At 42.1% G+C, this 21,285-nt stretch overlaps 1 protein-coding gene and 2 pseudogenes across 1 annotated transcript; 1 reads left to right on the plus strand and 2 right to left on the minus strand.

Annotated features, from left to right (window-relative positions):
- Positions 1 to 7,322: 7,322 nt before the first annotated feature.
- On the plus strand, positions 7,323 to 14,588 carry LOC123482429 (annotated as a pseudogene).
- A 294-nt stretch (positions 14,589 to 14,882) lies between these two features.
- LOC123482405 lies at positions 14,883 to 16,310 on the minus strand (annotated as a pseudogene).
- A 76-nt stretch (positions 16,311 to 16,386) lies between these two features.
- On the minus strand, positions 16,387 to 19,244 carry LOC123482406 (eukaryotic translation initiation factor 3 subunit J-A-like). The gene is made up of 4 exons (XM_045209953.1): positions 19,152 to 19,244; positions 18,916 to 19,007; positions 16,721 to 16,772; positions 16,387 to 16,481 (listed from the first exon to the last, which is right to left on the minus strand). Exons 1-4 carry the CDS (start codon positions 19,171 to 19,173, stop codon positions 16,387 to 16,389), a joined length of 261 nt encoding a protein of 86 aa, XP_045065888.1. The 5' UTR covers positions 19,174 to 19,244.
- Positions 19,245 to 21,285: the final 2,041 nt, after the last annotated feature.

Genomic DNA, 21,285 nt, shown 5'->3' on the forward strand with positions numbered 1-21,285 from the left:
GTATAAATACAGCCTTTTATTGGGCTTTGTGCTAATGTTCCCATAATTACATGATCTAAACTTACTGAGGTTGTGTCTATGAATAATTTTTATAGTGGATTTGAAGGTTCATTTATCTTGTTTAAAGACACCATGAGTCTCTTAAATTCTCATTAGGTAAAGGAACAAACTTGTTAAATTGGATTCAGCTGTTGTAAAAATGTCACACTAATGCTGCACTGTTCTCAGGTGCTAAGTGACTGGTCCCTGGTGTCGACAGTGTAGTCTGGTGGTGAGAGGAATGTTAGTAAAATGGGATTCACATGATTAAACTGATGAGGGGCTATTCTGTTCTGACCCACCTTCTCGAAATGGTGAATCAATGTATGAATATATCCACTCCATTTGTTGAATAATGTCAGAAAATGTCACGTTGAATGTTGGCCTACTTATATAGTATTAACAGACTACTAAATTGGTAAGTACTAACGTTTACACTCATAATTATAATCACAGTTCTTAGTTAACCTTAACCTCTGTTCAGAATCTAACAGTGAGTCATGGAAGATTTTCCATCCCTCAGTCTGTCACATCTTCTCTCCAAACTTGCTAGATATTTGACCGCTATGACCTCATGTTGTTGGGCTACACATCTAGCTGTAGTTTATAGCTTTCAGTGCTATCATAAGTCAGTATATTGCTGTGTGGCACGGCATTACGAAAATCACAAAGACACTGTTTATCAACAGATCTAAGTCTGGATAAATTAATACTAATCATAAAGGGCATGAGTCTGTGTGTTTACTGTCCTAATGTGGTGTCGTTTCATAATAACTGTTTTCATGGCTTCTAATCTAAACTGTTGATGGGAGCAGCTTCAGAGAAATGTTACTGTGTTGATGTTGCACAACAAAGGACAATCACACATGGGATGAAGCCATTGTAATGACCAATTCACATTAGAGGCTATTGCTGGCATTTCAACTGGGGACCATTAATATAATCGTTTAGGAATGGGTGTGTTGTGTTCTTGTCTGTGTTGGAAGGTCTTTGACTCTTTCCGCTATAGTTACCACAGTATCCTACTCTTTTTTGTAAAGTTGAATACTGACATATGCCTACTCCAATGTGAAGGGTAGGAAATACCAGACCATCCATCACATGTACAGTGAGGGAAAAAGTATTTGATCCCTGCTGATTTTGTACATTTGCCCACTGACAAAGACATGATCAGTCTATAATTTTAATGGTAGGTTTATTTGAACAGTGAGAGACAGAATAACAACAACAAAATCCAGAAAACGCATGTCAAAAATGTTATAAATTGATTTGCATTTTTAATGAGGGAAATAAGTATTTGACCCCTCTGCAAAACATGACTTAGTACTTGGTGTCAAAACCCTTGTTGGCAATCACAGAGGTCAGACGTTTCTTGTAGTTGGCCACCAGGTTTGCACACATCTCAGGAGGGATTTTGTCCATCCTCTTTGCAGATCTTCTCAAAGTCATTAAGGTTTGAGCCCGACGTTTGGCAACTCGAACCTCAGCCCCTCCACAGATTTTCTATGGGATTAAGGTCTGGAGACTGGCTAGGCCACTCCAGGACCTTAATGTTGCTTCTTCTTGAGCCTCCTTTGTTGCCTTGGCCATGTGTTTTGGGTCATTGTCATGCTGGAATACCCATCCACGACCCATTTTCAATGCCCTGGCTGAGGGAAGGAGGTTCTCACCCAAGATTTGACCGTACATGGCCCCGTCCATCGTCCCTTTGATGCGGTGAAGTTGTCCCCAAAGCATAATGTTTCCCACCTCCATGTTTGACGGTGGGGATGGTGTTCTTGGGGTCATAGGCAGTATTCCTCCTCCTCCAAACACGGCAGAGTTGAGTTGATGCCAAAGAGCTTCATTTTGGTCTCATCTGACAACAACACTTTCACCCAGTTCTCCTCTGAATCATTCAGATGTTCATTGGCAAACTTCAGACGGGCCTGTATATGTGCTTTCTTGAGCAGGGGAACCTTGCGGGCACTGCAGATTTCAGTCCTTCACGGCATAGTGTGTTACCAATTGTTTTCTTGGTGACTATTGTCCCAGCTGCCTTGAGATCATTGACAAGATCCTCCCGTGTGTTCTGGGCTGATTCCTCACCGTTCTCATGATCATTGCAACTCCACGAGGTGAGATCTTGCATGGAGCCCCAGGCCGAGGGAGATTGACAGTTATTTTGTGTTTCTTCCATTTGCGAATAATCCGCAACAACTGTTGTCACCTTCTCACCAAGCTGCTTCGCGATGGTCTTGTAGCCCATTCAGCCTTGTGTAGGTCTACAATCTTGTCCCTGACATCCTTGGAGAGCCCTTTGGTCTTGGCCATGGTGGAGAGTTTTGAATCTGATTGATTGATTGCTTCTGGACAGGTGAAGCTATAACAGGTAACAAGCTGAGATTAGAGCACTCTCTCCTAATCTCAGCTGCGTTACTCTGTATGACACCTGGAAGCCAGAAATCTTTCTGATTGAGAGGGGTCAAATACTTATTTTTCCCTCATTAAAATGCAAATCAATTGCATTTTTCTGGATTTTGTTGTTGTTATTCTGTCTCTCACTGTTCAAATAAACCTACCATTAAAATTATAGACTGATCATTTCTTTTGTCAGTGGGCAAACGTACAAAATCAGCAGGGGATCAAATAGTTTTTCCTCACTGTACATCAGGTGGTTAAAGATGGAATCCGCAGTATAGGGGGAAACAGCTCCACTGGCCACCAGTAGGGGGAAACAGCTCCACCACAGTTGTTATTGTTTTTGTTGACGAGCTGAGGAGCGTTGCGCAGCATGATAAAAAAAAGAAGAAGTGCTGTACATATTGTGCTCTTCATCGCGCATGCAATGATGGCCGAGGGAAAAAACAGTGTTAGTTGTTTGCAGTAACCTTCTTTGTTGTTGGAATATCCCAAACGGACGTGGCAGTTTCACCATGAACCATTATCACTTGTGGGAATTGGCCTATATGGGCTAAATTGAAATGTTCCCTACAGAAGAAATATGAAATATCATAACCATGGTGCAATTGAAAAGGAACAGCATGTTTGCATGTTTGTATTTGGTTAAAACATTTTTTTTTTTTTGGGGGAATAAAATACAAAAAAGAACGGGAACAGTTAGGAGATTATGGGAAAACTATTAGACCAAAGGTGAGGACACGACAGTTCACATGACACAATACTTAATCCAAACATTACACTGTTGATTTTGTGCATTTGTTGATAACGACATCTGAAAATACTCAGAATACATTCAGTAGCATGATGAAAATATTCCTGGAAAATGTGGGGTAGGTGCAACATACAGTGGGGGAAAAAAGTATTTAGGCAGCCACCAATTGTGCAAGTTCTCCCACTTAAAAAGATGAGAGGCCTGTAATTTTCATCATAGGTACACATCAACTATGACAGACAAATTGAGGGAAAAAAATCCAGAAAATCACATTGTAGGATTTTAAATGAATTTATTTGCAAATTATGGTGAAATAAGTATTTGGTCACCTACAAACAAGCAAGATTTGGCTCTCACAGACCTGTAACTTCTTCTTTAAGAGGCTCCTCTGTCCTCCACTTTCGTTACCTGTATTAATGGCACCTGTTTGAACTTGTTATCGTATAAAATACAACCTGTCCACAACCTCAAACAGTCACACTCCAAACTCCACTATATGGCCAAGACCAAAGAGCTGTCAAAGGACACCAGAAACAACATTGTAGACCTGCACCAGGCTGGGAAGACTGAATCTGCAATACGGTAAGCAGCTTGGTTTGAAGAAATCAACTGTGGGAGCAATTATTAGGAAATGGAAGACATATAAGACCACTGATAATCTCCCTCGATCTGGGGCTCCACGCAAGATCTCACCCGTGAGGTCAAATGATCACAAGAACGGTGAGCAAAAATCCCAGAACCACACGGGGGACCTAGTGAATGACCTGCAGAGAGCTGGGACCAAAGTAACAAAGCCTACCATCAGTAACACCTCTACGCCGCCACGGGACTCAATCCTGCAGTGCTAGACGTGTCCCCCTGCTTAAGCCAGTACATGTCCAGGCCCGTCTGAAGTTTGCTAGAGTGCATTTGGATGATCCAGAAGAGGATTGGGAGAATGTCAGATGAAACCAAAATAGAACTTTTTTGTAAAACTCAACTTGTCGTGTTTGGAGGACAAAGAATGCTGAGTTTGCATCCAAAGAACACCATACCTACTGTGAAGCATGGGGTGGAAACATCATGCTTTGGGGCTGTTTTTTCTACAAAGGGACCAGGACGACTGATCCGTGTAAAGGAAAGAATGAATGGGGCCATGTATCGTGAGATTTTGAGTGAAAACCTCCTTCCATCAGCAAGGGCATTGAAGATGAAAACGTGGCTGGGTCTTTCAGCATGACAATGATCCCAAACACACCGCCCGGGCAACAAGGAGTGGCTTCGTAAGAAGCATTTCAAAGGTCCTGGAGTGGCCTAGCCAGTCTCCAGATCTCAACCCCATTGAACATCTTTGGAGGGAGTTGAAAGTCTGTGTTGCCCAGCGACAGACCCAAACATCACTGCTCTAGAGGAGATCTGCATGGAGGAATGGGCCAAAATACCAGCAACAGTGTGTTCTGAAAACCTTGTGAAGACTTACAGAAAACTTTTGACCTGTGTCTGCCAACAAAGGGTATTTAACAAAGTATTGAGAAACTTTTGTTATTGACCAAATACTTATTTTCCACCATAATTTGCGAATAAATTCATTAAAAATCCTACAATGTCATTTTCTGGGAAAAAAAATCTCAATTTGTCTGTCATAGTTGACGTGTACCTATGATGAAAATTACAGGCCTCTCTCATCTTTTTAAGTGGGAGAACTTGCACAATTGGTGGCTGACTAAATACTTTTTTCCCCACTGTAAGACAACAAAATCACAAGGGTTTGACTGAGACGACTAACTGGTGTCTCCAAGTGGCCACACGTCTCCAAAGTGTGCACAGTTCCTAAGTAATTTCAATGCACTTTTATGACAAAAAATAAATAAAACATCTTCATCTATAAGGTGCTTTTGAGCTCTGCTAGCTGTGCGGTTGAGGAACTAGAGCAAGCGCATTACTGTTGTTGTTTACACAATCCAAAATGGTCCATTATAAATCGCTATCTGGGTCAGGTGGGCATAATTTCAAAGCTTGTTCTATTGTCAACATGACTAGCTAAATTATAAAATACGATATTACAGTGTTAGGCCTTAACAAGCCAATTCTGGGAAACAGATCATAATTTTGGTGCGCATAGAAAGCAGTCATGAGTGCATGCGTGTGCCGCGAACAATTTTCTTCACAATAGACAAACATGTTCAGAACAACCCAGAGTATGACGCCATGTCATCTTGTAACTGTACACCAAGCATAGTGACTATAAACGTTGACACTGTATATGACATGAGTTTTATGATATGGAAATGTGAAGTGCACATTTGGACTCACGGGTATTTGGCATACTTGTATGACATCAAATACATATTTATTATAATCCTCAACGTCTCATCTTTCAAAATAAAGTCCTCTTAATTTACAGCATTCCCTCACTCAGACAACAAAACACTTGCAAAAGTTGCCCAATTAGCGAGAGGGATGGGGGCAACTTCTTGTTCAGAATGGCTGTCAGTCAAAATTCAAACAGCTCTGTGAAGAGCAGAGCCAGAGCTCTGACGTCATGTATAGCATGTTACTGTAAAGATACTACGTTCCAATTTAGGCGTTTATCAGTGCCCAAATCTGCCATGTTCAACCCCTATACTGGTACAAGTGTAAAGGGCAATGGATTCCAGCTTTAACTAGGTTCCATGTCCACTTAAAATTATGACCCACCTGACTGAGGTCAACTCTCCCTTATGTCTATGTCTAGACCTGGGTATCCTCATCTATAGACACAGAGGTACAGCAGAAAGTTACAGTAAGTCCCCTACCTTCCCAGAAGCAGCAGCAGAGAGTAGGCTCAGTCATACTCGTGGTCTCCAGTCTTTACGCTCTCATCTGGCTTCTTGTGAATGGCACAGAGCCGACCCCTGGGCTCTGCACTAAGCTATATAAGAGAGAGAGCAGCAGGACACTCAGCACAGACACAGCACCCTGCATACAGGGAGGAGAGTGACTACTAACACAACTATACAGAGGTACTCACAGGGTAAGACTGAGATCAGTCACCTTCTCTTTCCCTGTTGACACATCTTTGAACTTTACTATTAACATTGTTCTTTCAACAGACAGATTTTCTTTTTAAGTTAACATTTTTTATAGACGATTTGGAGGTGCTGAATGCAAGTTCAGCTTCTGTTCTTTGAGTGTTGGTTTAAATTCAATTGATGCACATTTGTGAGTTCAGACATTTCATAAAATACTGTAAGACATTCTCATTAGTCTGTGTGAACTTGAAAGACAGTTTGACGTATTGACAGACAATAGGTTTCAGCTTGCATGTGTGTAGCTATGAGTATTTGTGTGTGATTGTGCAAGGAGGTAGCCTATTCATGGAAGTAAGTCAGTGTCTGCGTGGCTTTTCATGGGATATAATTTGTGTATGTAAGTCTGTGTGTGTGTGTCTGTGTGTGTGAATGTGTTTTCTATTTGGCTTGTGTAGCCCTGTGTTTGGTCAATGGATGCAGAAACGTTTTAGTGTTCCCTTGACACCAAGTGATGGCTAGCACAGATGTGTCATCTGAGAGGGGTTCTGCACATCCATAATGTTCTTTCATTCTGTATGTTTCTGCATCCTCCTCTAGTGTCACTCCTAGAGACCTCAAAGTGTGAGAAGGATAAAAAGAATGATTATAGTTTTATTTGATCAATCTGTCATATTCTGCTTGGGGTATTTGACCACCAATATACTGTATGTTTTTGAAATTACTGTTGATCTCCTCAGTGAAAAGATGCATTTAATTACTGTCACCAGGGTGTAGATCGTGGAGGCTGGTGGGAGGAGCTATAGGGAGGACAGTCTCATTGTAATGGCTGGAATGGTATTAATGGAACGGAGTCAAACGTGGTTTCCATATGTTTGATACCTTTCCATTTATTCCATTCCAGCCATTACAATGAGACTGTCCTCCTATAGCTCCTCCCTCCAGTCCTCTGGTGGAGATCCTCTACTTGACATGTTTGAGACATTTAAAGAGACCTAATATTCCATCCAGGGAATCATATGCAATAGAAAACAAAAAGCATTTAATTTAATACTGTGGACCACAAAGTTACACTCTACTGTTTTTGTTTGTGATAATCTGCCAGGAATGATTCTGGCTAAGTATTTCCATTTCCCCTCTACAGGAGGTGTTGGTAGACCATTCTTAGTGTTGTCGTGCCTGGCGTGAGGGTCATTACCACAAGGTCACAGGTCAGAGGCAACAGCAGAGTGCCAGGATGTGCTGCCTGTCAACATGGGCTCTCCTCCTAGCTCTGGGAGTCACCACTACGGCACAAGGTTGGTCTTCATTAGCAGTTACTATTTACATTCCCCTTACTGTCCCCAACACACACACACATCCCTAATACACATCCCTAACACGTGCACACACACAGATCCCTAACAAACACACACACACAAGAACGCTCGTGCACACAGCTCGGTTTGGGAGTTGTAACTCCATAATTCATTCACAAGGCTCAGCTTGGAAATTGCAACTATTATTTCAACTGGAAAACGTTAACAATTTTTTCAACGTGTCAAAACGTAAACCAGGATGATATCCTGTGTGTGGAAATTCGATTATCATTGATCATTTCATTATACAGTTGAGAGTATTATCTCATGTGAATTTGAGAAAAGTCAGAACAGAGGTCTCCTTGGGACATAGACAGCAGCCTGGTGATCTTCTGACTCTACAGAAGCCTATACTCCTTCTTCTCCCAAACCATTGGTAGACAGAGGCATATTGTTGCACGTCCCCATTACTGATTCTGATCCACATCCTTAAGTAGGCGGGATATGTTTAAGGCCAAGGCTAAGGAGACACTCTCTGCAATTGGCCACACAAGTATGTGCCAGTAGTATGCTTATACTGAGCCCCAATGTGAACTCAGAACGATTATAGCGTTTGGTGGGTACTGTAACTGCAATGGTCTGTGAAAAGTCAAAATATGCATTATGTAACACCGTACACTACAAATGTCAGTCTGTAAATCAGAATGAAATATCTATCTCTTGGTTTCAGTGACATTAGTACAAAGCAGTTGATTGTTTGCAGCTGAGAGTAACGATGGGACATAAATGTAAAATATATATAATGACTCTTTTTAAACTCTTGTAGCCTTTTCACTGTTGGTCCACAACATATTTCCTTGACCGCTTTGAAACGCTATTGGCACTTTCATGTGTTGGAGCAATTCATTTGATTTCCAAAGTACACAGGGCAAATCACCAGAAAGAGATTAGAGTGTGGCATTACATGAAGAGAAAGTACAAGTCGTTATATATTGTTCCATGACTCAGAGTATAGTTGAAAAGTTGAACGATTTGAAAGATACAGATTCTTTCCCATTGCTTTACGGGTGACCATAATACTCTAGGAAGAAATAGCCAGAGGTTTGGTCCGTCTGGTCTGAGGTTTGGCCAGTCTGGTCAGCATTGAGGCATTGGTCAGTGATGTCACAACAGGTCAATCATGAGTCATCATGAGGTGATGTTTTATAGGAACATGGAGAAGAGACAGTTCGAGAGTTGCGAGACAAAACAACCCTGCAGTGTACAACTCTGAAGGTAACATTTAACATCCCAAAATACATCTCTTTACACAATTGTCACGACTGTGGCTTTAAGTCCAGATTGTCGCTTTAAGTCTGGTTAATGTAATAATATAGTATGAAGAACTATAACTTTCAGAATTACAGCCCAATGGCACCAGTCATGTTTACAGCAGCAGAGAAATTAGCTAAAAATGGGTTTGAAAGGGAAACACTGTAACTATATTATTTTATTTTCATCATTCTGAAGTAGTATTCATTGTGCGACATTCTGTGTCCAGATGACTATGAGTGGACCACTTGGTTCAACGTGGATCACCCTGGAGGTCGAGGAGACTATGAGCAGTTGGACGCTATCCGTTTCTACTACCGCGCGGTGTGTGACGCCCCGGGCCCTGGAGGCTCGCACCACTGACTGGATCCCCGCTCGCAACACGGGGAGAAGATCCACGCAGACCCCTACCCTGGGCTTCTGGTGCGCCAACGCTGAGCAGGCCCCTGGTCGCAACTGCTCCAACTACGCTGTGCGCTTCCTGTGCCCCAAAGGTCAGTCTGGTATGTGTGGCTGGGAGCCTTACATTAAATACAGTTGAGAAGTAGCTACTGTATTATGTAAAATAAAACTGTTCTATAATAGTGAAAGCCATAATTTATCCTCCAAGCAACATTTCTAGCTACTGCAATTATATCGGTATTTTGTAATGGAGTGAAAACCTATTTTCAATCAGGCAACACTGGGTCAGAAGGCTCTCAGGATGCCTGGGGTCCTTGGTCAGACTGGAGCCATTGCTCTGCCAAGTGTGGCCAGGTGGCAATGCAGGTGCGCTCCAGGAAATGCCAGTCCCAACCTAAGCAGTGGGATAAGCAGTGCAGCGGACCTACGGTGGAGGGTAGAGCCTGCAAAGGACCTGAATGCCCTGGGACTGGTGAGTTGCTCTCAACATCTCAATTACAGCTATTACATATCATTGAAACCTCTGTAATGTCACAGTACCATTTGCATTTTATTCTAGAAATGGTCATAGCTGAACCAATGTACAAAGGCACTGTCTGACATGCTGAACTGTATTGCTGCTGTTGTTCCAGGTTGCACACTGCACTGTGAGATGGGTAGGATGAATGCGGAGTGTGACGCCTGTATGTGTCAGGACCACATTGTACTGGGCTCTGTCCCGCAGTGCTGGAGGTCTCCCTGCCCCCAGGGGCCACCATCCTCCGCTTCGGCCCCAGCTCCAAACTCCCTCACCCTCACCGATCACAATGGACACTTCCGCATCCCAGGGATCTGTCCCGGACGGCAATGCCACACTGACCGTCCAGCTGCGGAACCACGCCCCTCACACTGTCATCGTGCCCCACAGCACCGAACGCACCTCTGTCCTCAGTATCATGCTGAACAGAGCAGGTAAAATGGCCACAAAAAAAGTAATGAAAGCTGACATTGTTACAATTCTGTTTTACATGTTACAATTCTCTGTTTTACACTGGTCTCACACACTGTAATGTGGATCCCTCAGAGAAGCTCCATGTGGTGAAGAACCCTGAGAACAAGGTCAGAAGAGAGGGCCAGACAGCTGCTCTCTGCTGCAAAGTGGGTGGATCACCAGAGCCAGAAGAGTACCAGTGGTAAGCCAATGGATCTGTAATGACAGCTTGGAAAATGTTATATATTTACCATATCAAAATCAAAGTTTTTGCTGGGTATAGTGTTCAACAGTCATCTGTAATTCGGTAGGTTTCACAACGGCAGCCTGCTGGACAGGAAGCAGCTGAACTATGACAGCACGCTGGTCTTAAGAAACCTGAGCATGGAGCAGACTGGGGAGTACTACTGCAGAGCCAGCAACCAGGCTGGGGCCATCAAGTCCAAACCAGCCATAGTCACAGTCTTAGGTTTGATCTCAAAGCACCACGGGTGATATTCACACATTCATATTTACTATTTGAACAGCCATTTGCATGACATCAGTCAATGATCAGAGGGAGAATGAAAGGGTATTGATTTTCTCATAAAATAATTCCATTGTATAATCTGTAAATATTTTAACATGTGTTGGTCTGTTTTCTACCCCTTTCTCCTCACAGGTAAAGATCAACCTTCATGTAACCCGAAACCCGAATCCTACCTTATTCGCCTACCTCATGACTGCTACCAAAACAGCACCGGCTCTCTCTATTACGACGTAGGAAAGTGCCTCTCAGGAACCTGTGCAGGACAGCTGGACAATGGAATCAGGTGCAAGGACTCAGTGGCATACTGCTGTGGGGTGGCAAAGATGGAGGAGAAACAACTAAAATGCCAGGGCTATGAGCTCACCACCATGGTGGTGACCGAGTGTGGCTGCCAGAAATTGTGGAGACCAAAGCCATTGTCGTGGCGGGCTGTGGCCGCCAGACACTGGAGAGCCCATGAGATTTGGTCACGTCTACATAAATGGAGCCAGAGTCAGCCGCACAGGCTACCAAGGCACCTTCTCCATCCAGGTCCCCCATGACACTGAGAGGCTGGTGATGACCTTTGTGGACAACATGGATAAGTTCGTCAACACCACCAAGGTTCTTCCATTCAACACCAAAGGGGCGCCGTCTACCATGAGATCAAGCTTTTGAGGAAGAAGGAACCAGTGACCATCAGCTCAACAGAGCTCAACACTCTTCAGCTGGGAGAGGTGGAGGGCCAGGATCCTATTGCTGAGATCCAGATCCCACCCAACTCCTTCTACAAGCAGAGTGGAGAAGTATTTGTGGGTAATGTGAAGGCTAGCATCACTTTTCTGGATGCTAGAGACGTGTCCACAGCAGCAGCCGCACAGAGTGACCTCAACTCGTAGGAGATGAGGGAGACACCTTGCCCCTGAGAACCTACGGTATGTTCTCCAGTTGACTTCAGGGATGAGGAGGCCGGAGAACCACTGAACGCCGGAGAGGTGAAGGTGAAAATGGATTCAACACAGGTGAAAATGCCTGAGCACCTGGACACCATGAAGCTGTGGTCCTTGAACCCCGACACGGGCATGTGAGGAGGAGGAGGAGCTTCCAAATGGAGAAGAAGCAACGTGGTAAAAGGGAGGAGAGGACCTTCCTCATTGGGAACATGGAGATCAGAGAGAGGAGGCTGTTTAACCTGGACGTCCCAGAGAACAGGAGGTGTTACATCAAGGTGCGAGGCTTCCGGGAGCGATCGCTTCATGCCCAGCGAGCAGGTAGAGGGAGTGGTGGTGACCTTGATCAACATGGAACCCACTGCAGGTTACTCCTCCAACCCTCGTGCTTGGGGACGCTTTGACAGCGTCATCACTGGCCCCAATGGTGCCTGTCTGCCTGCCTTCTGCGACGACCAGAAAGCTGACGCATATTCTGCCCACGTCATGGCCAACATGGGAGGAGAAGAACTCGAGGCTGTCCCGTCTGCTCCCAAATTCAACCCCAACATCATTGGAGTCCCTCAGCCATACCTGGGCAAGCTGAACTACAGACGGTCAGACCACAATGACCCCAGGTTAAAGAAGACAGCCTTCAGCATCAATGTGGCCAAGCCCAGCCCAAACACAGCTGAAGAGCTCAATGGACCTGTGTACTCATTTGACCAACTGAAAGAGTGTGAGGAAGCCCCATTTACTGCAGGCCACTTCCGCTTCACCAGAGTGGAGGGAGATCGCTACGACTACAACACAGTGCCTTTCAACGAAGACGATCCTATGAGCTGGACAGAAGACTACCTGAGCTGGTGGCCCAAGCCCATGGAGTACCGAGCCTGCTATGTCAAGGTCAAGATCAATGGTCCCCATGAGATCAACGTGCGCTCCCGCAACCAGGGCGGCACTCACCCCAAGACCGTTGGCCAACTGTATGGCCTCCGCGACACCCGCAGCATCCGCGACTGGACCAGTCCACCGTCTCTGCTGTGTGCCTGGAGTTCAAGTGCAGTGGCATGCTCTACGACCAGGACCGAGTGGACCGCACTCTGATGAAGGTGATTCCTCAGGGCAGCTGTAAAGAGGGACAATGTTAACTCCATGCTTCAAGAGTACCTGGTTAATCACCTGCCTCTAGTCGTCAACAACGACACCAATGAGTTCACAATGCTGGCACCACTGGACCCTCTGGGCCACAACTATAGCATCTACACAGTGACAGACCAGGACCCCCGCACAGCTAAAGAGATAGCACTGGGACGCTGCTTTGATGGCACCTCTGATGGCACTTCCCGTGTCATGAAGAGCAACGAGGAGTGGCGCTTACCTTTACCTGTGGCAACCGTGAGGTGACCCGTCAAAGCGTGTTCCAGGCTCCGCAGAACTCCCCGGGCAGTCTGTGGCGCGCAGTGAGGGGTGGCCGAGGCAGGAGGCAGAGAGCAGGAGCCAACGCACTCCGCAACAGCCGTAGACGCAGTACTCGGAATCCCGCTGCCACACGCACCCAGAGCACCTCAGGTTAAAGCACAGCACTACAGGTCGGGGTCTCCACATCACAATCACATCAGACATGTTGGCAAATCACTAAAGAAAGTGGGTATTGGTGATGGGATTCAAATTGATATTTTAGCCCTTCAGTGAAGATACACAAGTTTTTTTTCTTCATAATGTACTGTTTGTAATAATTTTTTATATGTTACTGAAAGATGTTTTACGATTGTGAGTAAGGCCCATAACCATAAATTAAAAACTTAACAAATATTTTGTTAGCTATAACACAGGTATCTCCCAGGGAACATTCAGTGGAGATTTTAATGTTACAGAAAATATATTGTATTTTCTTCACCTGTACTGTGATGAATATTTACTACTTGAAATTGTAAATAATGGGATATTTATTATACATGCCATTCAAGGTTGTAACCAGTGATTAAGACACTACGCCCCAAATAAAACAAGAACAATCCTAGAACGTGTTGGATTGCTGATTCACTTACACTTAGACAAATCTTTGTTGGCGCATTCACAACATAGCTGACAACATTGTAGAGTGCACACTACGGACAAGTTACTTCTAATCCACGTAAGCCATAATACAACTGTCAGTGAATTCAAGTTTTAAAAAGTAGAGACATTTTTTAATTTATCCTTTCGACCAGTGATTTTATTAAATTAAATGCATATAAAACACTGAAGAGCCAGTCATCTTTTACGGTATATTGTACACCATGTCCAATTTCCTTAACAATTTGAAAACCTCTCAAATGTTAGAAAATAGGAAAAACATGTCCCCTTCTACCATTATGAAGACACTAAGGTCAGCCCATAAGTTCCCTCCTCGTCTCACTTGATACAAGGCTGCAGAAGCAATGTTAAGGAGACCAGTTGTGTGAGAACTTGCCTGATCACAATTATATCTGCATTAGCAGTAATCAAATTGATGAGCAAATTACCTGTTTGTCATGCACAAAAAAATACCTAAAAGCACTCTTGCTTCAACTGTTCAAGGATATTCCAGAGATGTATCCAGAGGATGGCCATGAGGTTTGAGTCACATCTATCGTAAAATTAATTAGGCTTGGGTGGTATACCATATACATTTGAAATACAGACAGTATGATTTTCAATACCACTGCTTAGAACTACAACTATCTTAGACAAGCCAAATAAATTATCTCCAGCTCAGGGCTCCAGCTATGCATTTGGTTTGCTAATTTACTAGCTGAGTGGCTAGCTTGCAAGATCAAGCTTCTTGGTTACAGCAGAGACAATCAAGCCCCTCCCGGATAAATCCCTGCTGCTTAAATTTGTTTTGTGCGTACAGGACCGGTACGATGGTATGAAAATCTGGATACCGCCCAAACCTAAAATGCATTACACTTGTCAATCCATTTTTACAGTGAACGCAATAAGCCCCCTGCAAACACTCCAACTACTAAACATGTAGTGTCATTTTTCAAAGCATGAACAATGCAACTTTCAATGGATAAAGATAATGTGTATTTGGCAACCTACGTTATAGATACTATATACTTTCCTGTAAGAAACCCATCGACAGGTAAAGTGAAATACCTATTATATTTATAGACATTCTGGGTGAAATTATTTGCATAGAACCTAATTTGTTGAGATGTCATTGCAGTAGCAACTGGAATTAATTGACATGAGCATCATTTCTCTAAATCAAAAACATGCTCTACAAATCACATACAGCAAGTAAAGTATTTTTTCACTGTGTTTTGTATCTTTATGAAGTTTGGAGGCTGAATGAGAGAAAAGGCCATTTCATTATGTATTAACAGAAGTGTTGGTACTGGATGCTCCCTGTATTGTCCCTCGGATCATTGAAGCAAAATGAAAAGGCGACACATTGTTCAGGTTTTTCCAGGATGACACTGGACAGCATGAGAAGTACAGCTGCATTTCTGAGGGTTAAAGGGTAAAAAGGCAGTGGGGATATAGCTGTGGTCACATGAAGTCATCATAGTCTTGGGTGTAGCCACCATCGAATCCTCCATAGTCTGCAAGGTCATCTTTCCCTTGGCTTTCATACCACCACCAAGTACAGCTCCTTTCTTCTTCTTTTTGCCTTTGATTGCCTGTGGAACCAAAACAAAACTTAAACCATTGCTACAAATTAACACTTAATAAACACTTGGTGTTCTTCAAAGCAAGTTGAGTGAATATTAAAGTGAATGGGGCAACCAGGGTGTAAGTTAGTTCCTTGAGCAGAGACCAATGAAAAGCAATATGGAGGTACCGGTGAGGGCTCCCTCCACTGACCGTAAGGAGAACTACAATTCATGAAGAAAACACCAGAAGGATGACATCATTTTTGTTCAGAATGAATAAGACAGCCAACAACTTACTTTTTCTTGCTTCTGTTTTTCATTAAGTAGCACTGTCAGGGAAGAGCTGATTTTCTTTAAGTCGTCTATTTCCACTGTGTAGAAACAGGACATTTAGTTAAAACAAGTTATCACAATGGTTGAGCTTGAATGTTAGTGAACTCCAAATATGTCAAGTCAAACCATTATTGAATGGCTTATGTATATAAACATTTCTTGATATGAGGTATTTATGACATGTGGTTTGGTATTTGTTTTAAAGTAATAAGTTATGTGCACAAACCTAAAACACACTGAATAATAAAGCATGTTTCGTGTACAATAATTCCTGTAGGATGTTGAACTCACATGCAAATACAGAGCTCCCGAAACAACGACTCAAGAAGCTTGAATAATGCACTGATTTTTCATACTGTAATATCTTCACTTTCAGCAGCTTTTCAAACTCTGTGAAGTCTTCTTTAGAAGACGGGCACATGGCTTCAATTCCAGAAACATTGTTTGTGGTACTACCCCCTGAAATGCCTGAAATGACAAGGACAAAAACTAATGAGAACACACAATAACAGTATGGCTGGCTAGTGGGTACACATTAAAATGAATGTTTCATGTATCAGGGATGTGATCAGGACAACATAGAAAAGCAGGAAAAATCACATCTCTGATATCTGGGTTAAACTTGACAGGATATTCCAGGATCTTACCAAAAGCCTCTTTTGCCAGCTCCAAGTCTGCTTCCTCCTGCATCTTCTGGACTTTCAACTTTTCTGCTAGCTGTTGTTCGGGTGTAAGCTCTTCCTCTTCCTCCAACTATCAACAAGAAAAAAGTAAAGGATTCATAGAGAGAAATATTCAGATCTGTAAGGTTAATCCAACATTTCAAAACTCACTTTCTTTTCAGCTCTTGTTGCTTTTTCCTTAGCGGTTTTCTTTCTCCTTGATTTTTTTCGGCCAGTTTTTTCTTCTCAGACACTTTGGCCTCTGAAACAAAAAAGCAATGTTATAGCAAACCTCTGGAACAAAAACAACCATCAAATCAAGTTGAAATTACACATATTTTCAGCCAGTACTTGGTAATAAAAAGGCATGGCGGCAGCCAGTATGATGCAGGAACATTTTCGTGAACTATTCACAAAAATATATACAGGTATGTGCAGATCAGCATTTTACATTACAACAGGCCACAGCCACTACTTTCTCAAACCACTGTATTTCTGCACCTGCTTTCTTTGCCTCTGCTTTCTTCTCTTCCTCTTCATCATCCCAGTTATCCTGCAGAGGGAGAACATACAGGAATGAGTCGAATGATGTGCCTACATCGCCTGCCTGCCTGAGGTTCTTTCTGCTTGGTTTTCGTTCTGCTTTTTCTTTCCTTTCTTTTGACCCCGTTTGTTTGGTATTTTACTAGAAGCTAAAATGATTATTGAAAGCAAAACACATCAGCATTTTTCTTTTGATTTTGTGATGAAAAAAGCTAACCCATGATGACATCAACCAAACCAATAATGATTTTACTTGCAAATGACTTCATCGATCAAAAAAAATTTTTGACACCTGCTCTTGCTTAAACAATTTGTAGCATTTGTGTTGAGATGAAACAATCATTGTGAGCAGTTGATATTGACATTGCTTCCAGTCCCTAAATAACCCTTCTGGATGGATTTAGGTTTGTTTTGTTTTGGTCCATTTAAAGCCGACAAATGGTAATGTCTTTGTCTTATTTGAACAGTGTAAGGCATGCGTTTGCTCATCATTATATTTTCTCCTAAGCGGTAGGATAACAGTCATTTACGGTCATGGACCACCATTACTTTTATTGCAATACTGATTGAATGTAGCCAGGAAGGGCATAAATTATAATAATAAAACAAAGTTTCGAAGTAATGGAAATGCCACTTTACCAAACTTATTCTGGAGAAAAACAAATGTATCCCATTGTAGCTGTTCAAGCTGATTATCTGTTCTTAGTTCACCAACTGAAATCATTTTCAGATGTGCAAATTCCAAGTTCTGTGGTTGATAGGAGTCCCCTGTAGCTCAGTTGGTAGAGCATGGCGCTTGCAACGCCAGGGTTGTGGGTTCGTTTCCCAAAATGTATGCACTCTAACTGTAAGTTGCTCTGGATAAGAGCGTCTGCTAAATGACTAAAATGTAATGTAAATGTACATAATACTGGGTAGTTTAGCGGTTGGTTCTGGGACTTTTCTAGAGTAGGTCTTGACTTAATTTTCTAGGAAATCAACAAGATCTGAATTTATGGGAACAACTGCATTATCAAACATCGGAAGACATGTCAGAACCAGTCACATCATTATCACAAAAAGTGGTTATGTAAAGCATTTCAACCAATATTTGGCAGATGTGTCATATCCATTGAGGCCCCTAATAAGGGAATAATAGAAGTACCTAGCCCAAGCCTTATCCAAAAAGACACCAAACATTTCTCTCAAAACAACTGTAGGCCTACTGTACTGATCAAGTTTTGTTTTAGGGACACGAATACACCATATGACTTGAACACTACCTATATTCCACAGAAACCATGGTCAACAACAAACTGCTTTGCTAGCCTTTTCCACAGCTGTATGATCCCATAGTATACATTCGGTTGACTTTCTAGACATACATGGTGAAAATGAATCAACGAGAAAAGTCTGTTGAAGAGGGTTCTCGAAAACACACTTTACTTTTCGCATATGTCAGTTGGAAGCACCTTAGTAGTAAGGCTCAATTCAGTGATCTGGTATCATCAGGGCAGAATAATGACGTTGGCAACTAACGTTAGCCAGCTAGTTTTCATTTAAGTGTCTATTTATTAAATGTATAACACAAACAAAGCCTTGAACTGACTTCATCAATGACTAATCGCAGTCAGATTATGATGAATGTACCTCTTAAAGCTAGATAGTCAACACATTAGTTCAGACCTAACTAGCTAGCTGCTAACCTAAAAAGCTAAATTAGTTCTGTAGCTAGCTAGTCAGTAACTACATGTCAGTAACGTTACACCATGGAATCTCCCCAACTCAGAATGCAACAAATCTACAGTAGCTTCTAACCAGCCCAAAAAAACATGGCCAACGTAGTTAATTCAAAAACAAAAGTGCCCAGAGAATGAGTCTGTGCTCAGCTCGAACCAGGAGACACGTCGACAGTTTTTCACATGTGCGGCCTCACAGCTTGTACAGTATCGACCTAGCTAAGATATACAACGTTAGCTAACTAGCTAGAAACGTGGATAACGCTAGGCTAGTTGGCGGCTGGCTAGCTAACTAGCTAGCCAGCTAATGTCCACGAGACGAACTAGCAAGGCGTGTTGTGTTAGCCACAACTAATGGGTTAATCATGACTTGGAAAATCATCTGTAAAATGGCCTGTATCATGTAACTAGCTATCTAGTTAGTTGTCTGGTTACCTTCACATCTTCATCTTCGTCTTCGCCTTCCCATTTGTCCAGCACTACCGCCGTTTTGATCGGCGCGACGTCCAACTCGAAGTTGTCAGCGTCTATAAATACACATTATAACGGTAACTAAGTTATCTTGAACGTTCAAAACGATATACTAGCTAATATCAATAACAATGTTACCCATCTTTCCCAAATCCCTAAATATAGCTGTCGTACGATATCATTTCTAACTTTGTTCTCACCCCAATCGTCGGCATCCGCCATCTTGGCTGCGTGTGTGGGTTTGACAGACCTCTCAACTGAACTGAAAGCAGCAAAGCAGATGGAGCAAGTAGACAACGAGGCTTTACAGCTCTGTAATGCTGGGAGTTGGTGCTCTTTTTTTTTTCAAGAAAGGAAAGCCCCTTCATGGAAGAGTATGCCTTTTATTGAGTAAAAAAAAGTCGCACTGTACCTCAATCTTACATTTTAATCTTTAATATTAAATATTTAAAGGCACAATCTGTCATTTCAACACCATTACCCTGCCAATTTGTTTAGGAAATGTAGGTGAAGCTATTAGATGACGGACAGCTCTATATTAAACATATTTTTCAGTTAAACATTTTGTTTACAACAAATCAAATTAAAAAGGAATACAATGTAGAAGTAATTTATTAGCAACATTTATGCCTGAGTATTCACACAATACAAAACTCACAGCAATTACAATACATGGAATAAATACCGAAAAATTATTTGCAATGAGTGTTATATAGGCTAGATTATTTTTGTGTTACAGAAATATTGGTATGGTAACAACTTTAGAATGGAGTCTAATGGACTACTTATAAACCATTAACAGACCCTTTATAAAGTACACCATGTAAATTGTTGCCGAAATACTTTACAGGTAGACAAGGATTTCAAAACATAATAATGCTCAAATAATAGAAAACATCACTGCACTTGAGATAGAACCACATGATTACTCTTCTCTTTCCATTTAAAACAATTACATTTAAGCAATAAAACAAGATTTTATTCAACCTTAAACCTAACAAAATAATTATGTCTAAACTAGGGCTGTCAAATGATTAAAATTTTTAATCAAATTAATCAGAATTTTCAGTGGATTAATCATGATTAATCACTATTTGCAATTACACCTGAATCCTAAACCATTTTTTTTCTCGAAATGCATACCAAAAGATAAATAACAGGACACAGATACATAATTTTCAGTGAGTCCGCTGTCAGCAAGACTCACTGTGACACTTCTCTGCACCATGTGAGCGGCTACAGTTCATGTGTTCATAGCGTGTAAGTCAATTGCGGCAACCATGTGTGCATTGTCCGAGTCCCAATGGTTGTAGTCTTGCCCTCGATGTCCCACTCTACGCAACAGACAGGAACTGTTCTTTACAAGCCTCCGCAAAATGACGCTCCTCGTTTTTTAGATATAGTCAGCGCAAAGACTTAGTTCCCACGTGTCACTGATTAAATGTGCAGTTACTCCGAGGTAATTGTTGTTACTCACTGATGTCCAATGGTCTCCTGTCAGGGCGATATGATTTACTTGAGCCAAGACCTCTTTCCTTTTTTTCTTTTTTTTCGTTTTCATAGAGCTCGGGGATTTTCTTCATAACTGTGGCTCTTGACGGTGGCTTATAGAATGAGTCTTGAGTACGCCACTTGCAAAACATCAAGGAAACCTGAGTCTTCTACAATGCTAATGGGTCTACAATCCTTTGCAATCCATTTTGCTATTGTGTTGGTCAAATTATCTGAGGTTGATTTTGTTAATTGCCTGCAAACATTCAGCGTGGTCTGGCGCAAACCACTTGCTGAATCTGACGGCCCAGCAAACGCATGTTTGGCGTTGACATGGTACTTCACGCTTGAATAGTGCTCGGTGAAATTGGAAACTCCTTCTTACAAATCTTGCAAATAACCTTGTACTTGTTAACTGTACCATCATCATTCTTTTATATTTGAATCCCGTCAATAGGCCCACTTTGCTCACCTTGCTCCATCGCCTCTAGCTCCCAACCACTTTCCTGACCTGAATAATTTGTCACACTGCGCATGCGTGAAATGCGTTAAAAAAATTGACGTAATTAACAGCAAACAACAAATTAACGTCGTTAACGCGCTATTTTGACAGCCCTAGTCTAAACTAATGACTACAACTCTGCAATGTGCAATACATTGTGAGTAAGCATTTCACTGTAATGTCTGCACCTGTTGTATTCGGCGCAGTTGTAGATAAAATTTGATTTGATTTGATTTGATTTAAATGCTCAAATATTTTTTCTTCACTCAGAGAATAGGCCAATAGCAAATGCATGTCTCTTCAGTGCTGATAGAAATAAATAACCACACATTATCAAATCA

This window comes from Coregonus clupeaformis, chromosome 32 (assembly GCF_020615455.1).
Source record: "Coregonus clupeaformis isolate EN_2021a chromosome 32, ASM2061545v1, whole genome shotgun sequence".
NCBI classification, from domain to species: Eukaryota; Metazoa; Chordata; class Actinopteri; order Salmoniformes; family Salmonidae; genus Coregonus; species Coregonus clupeaformis.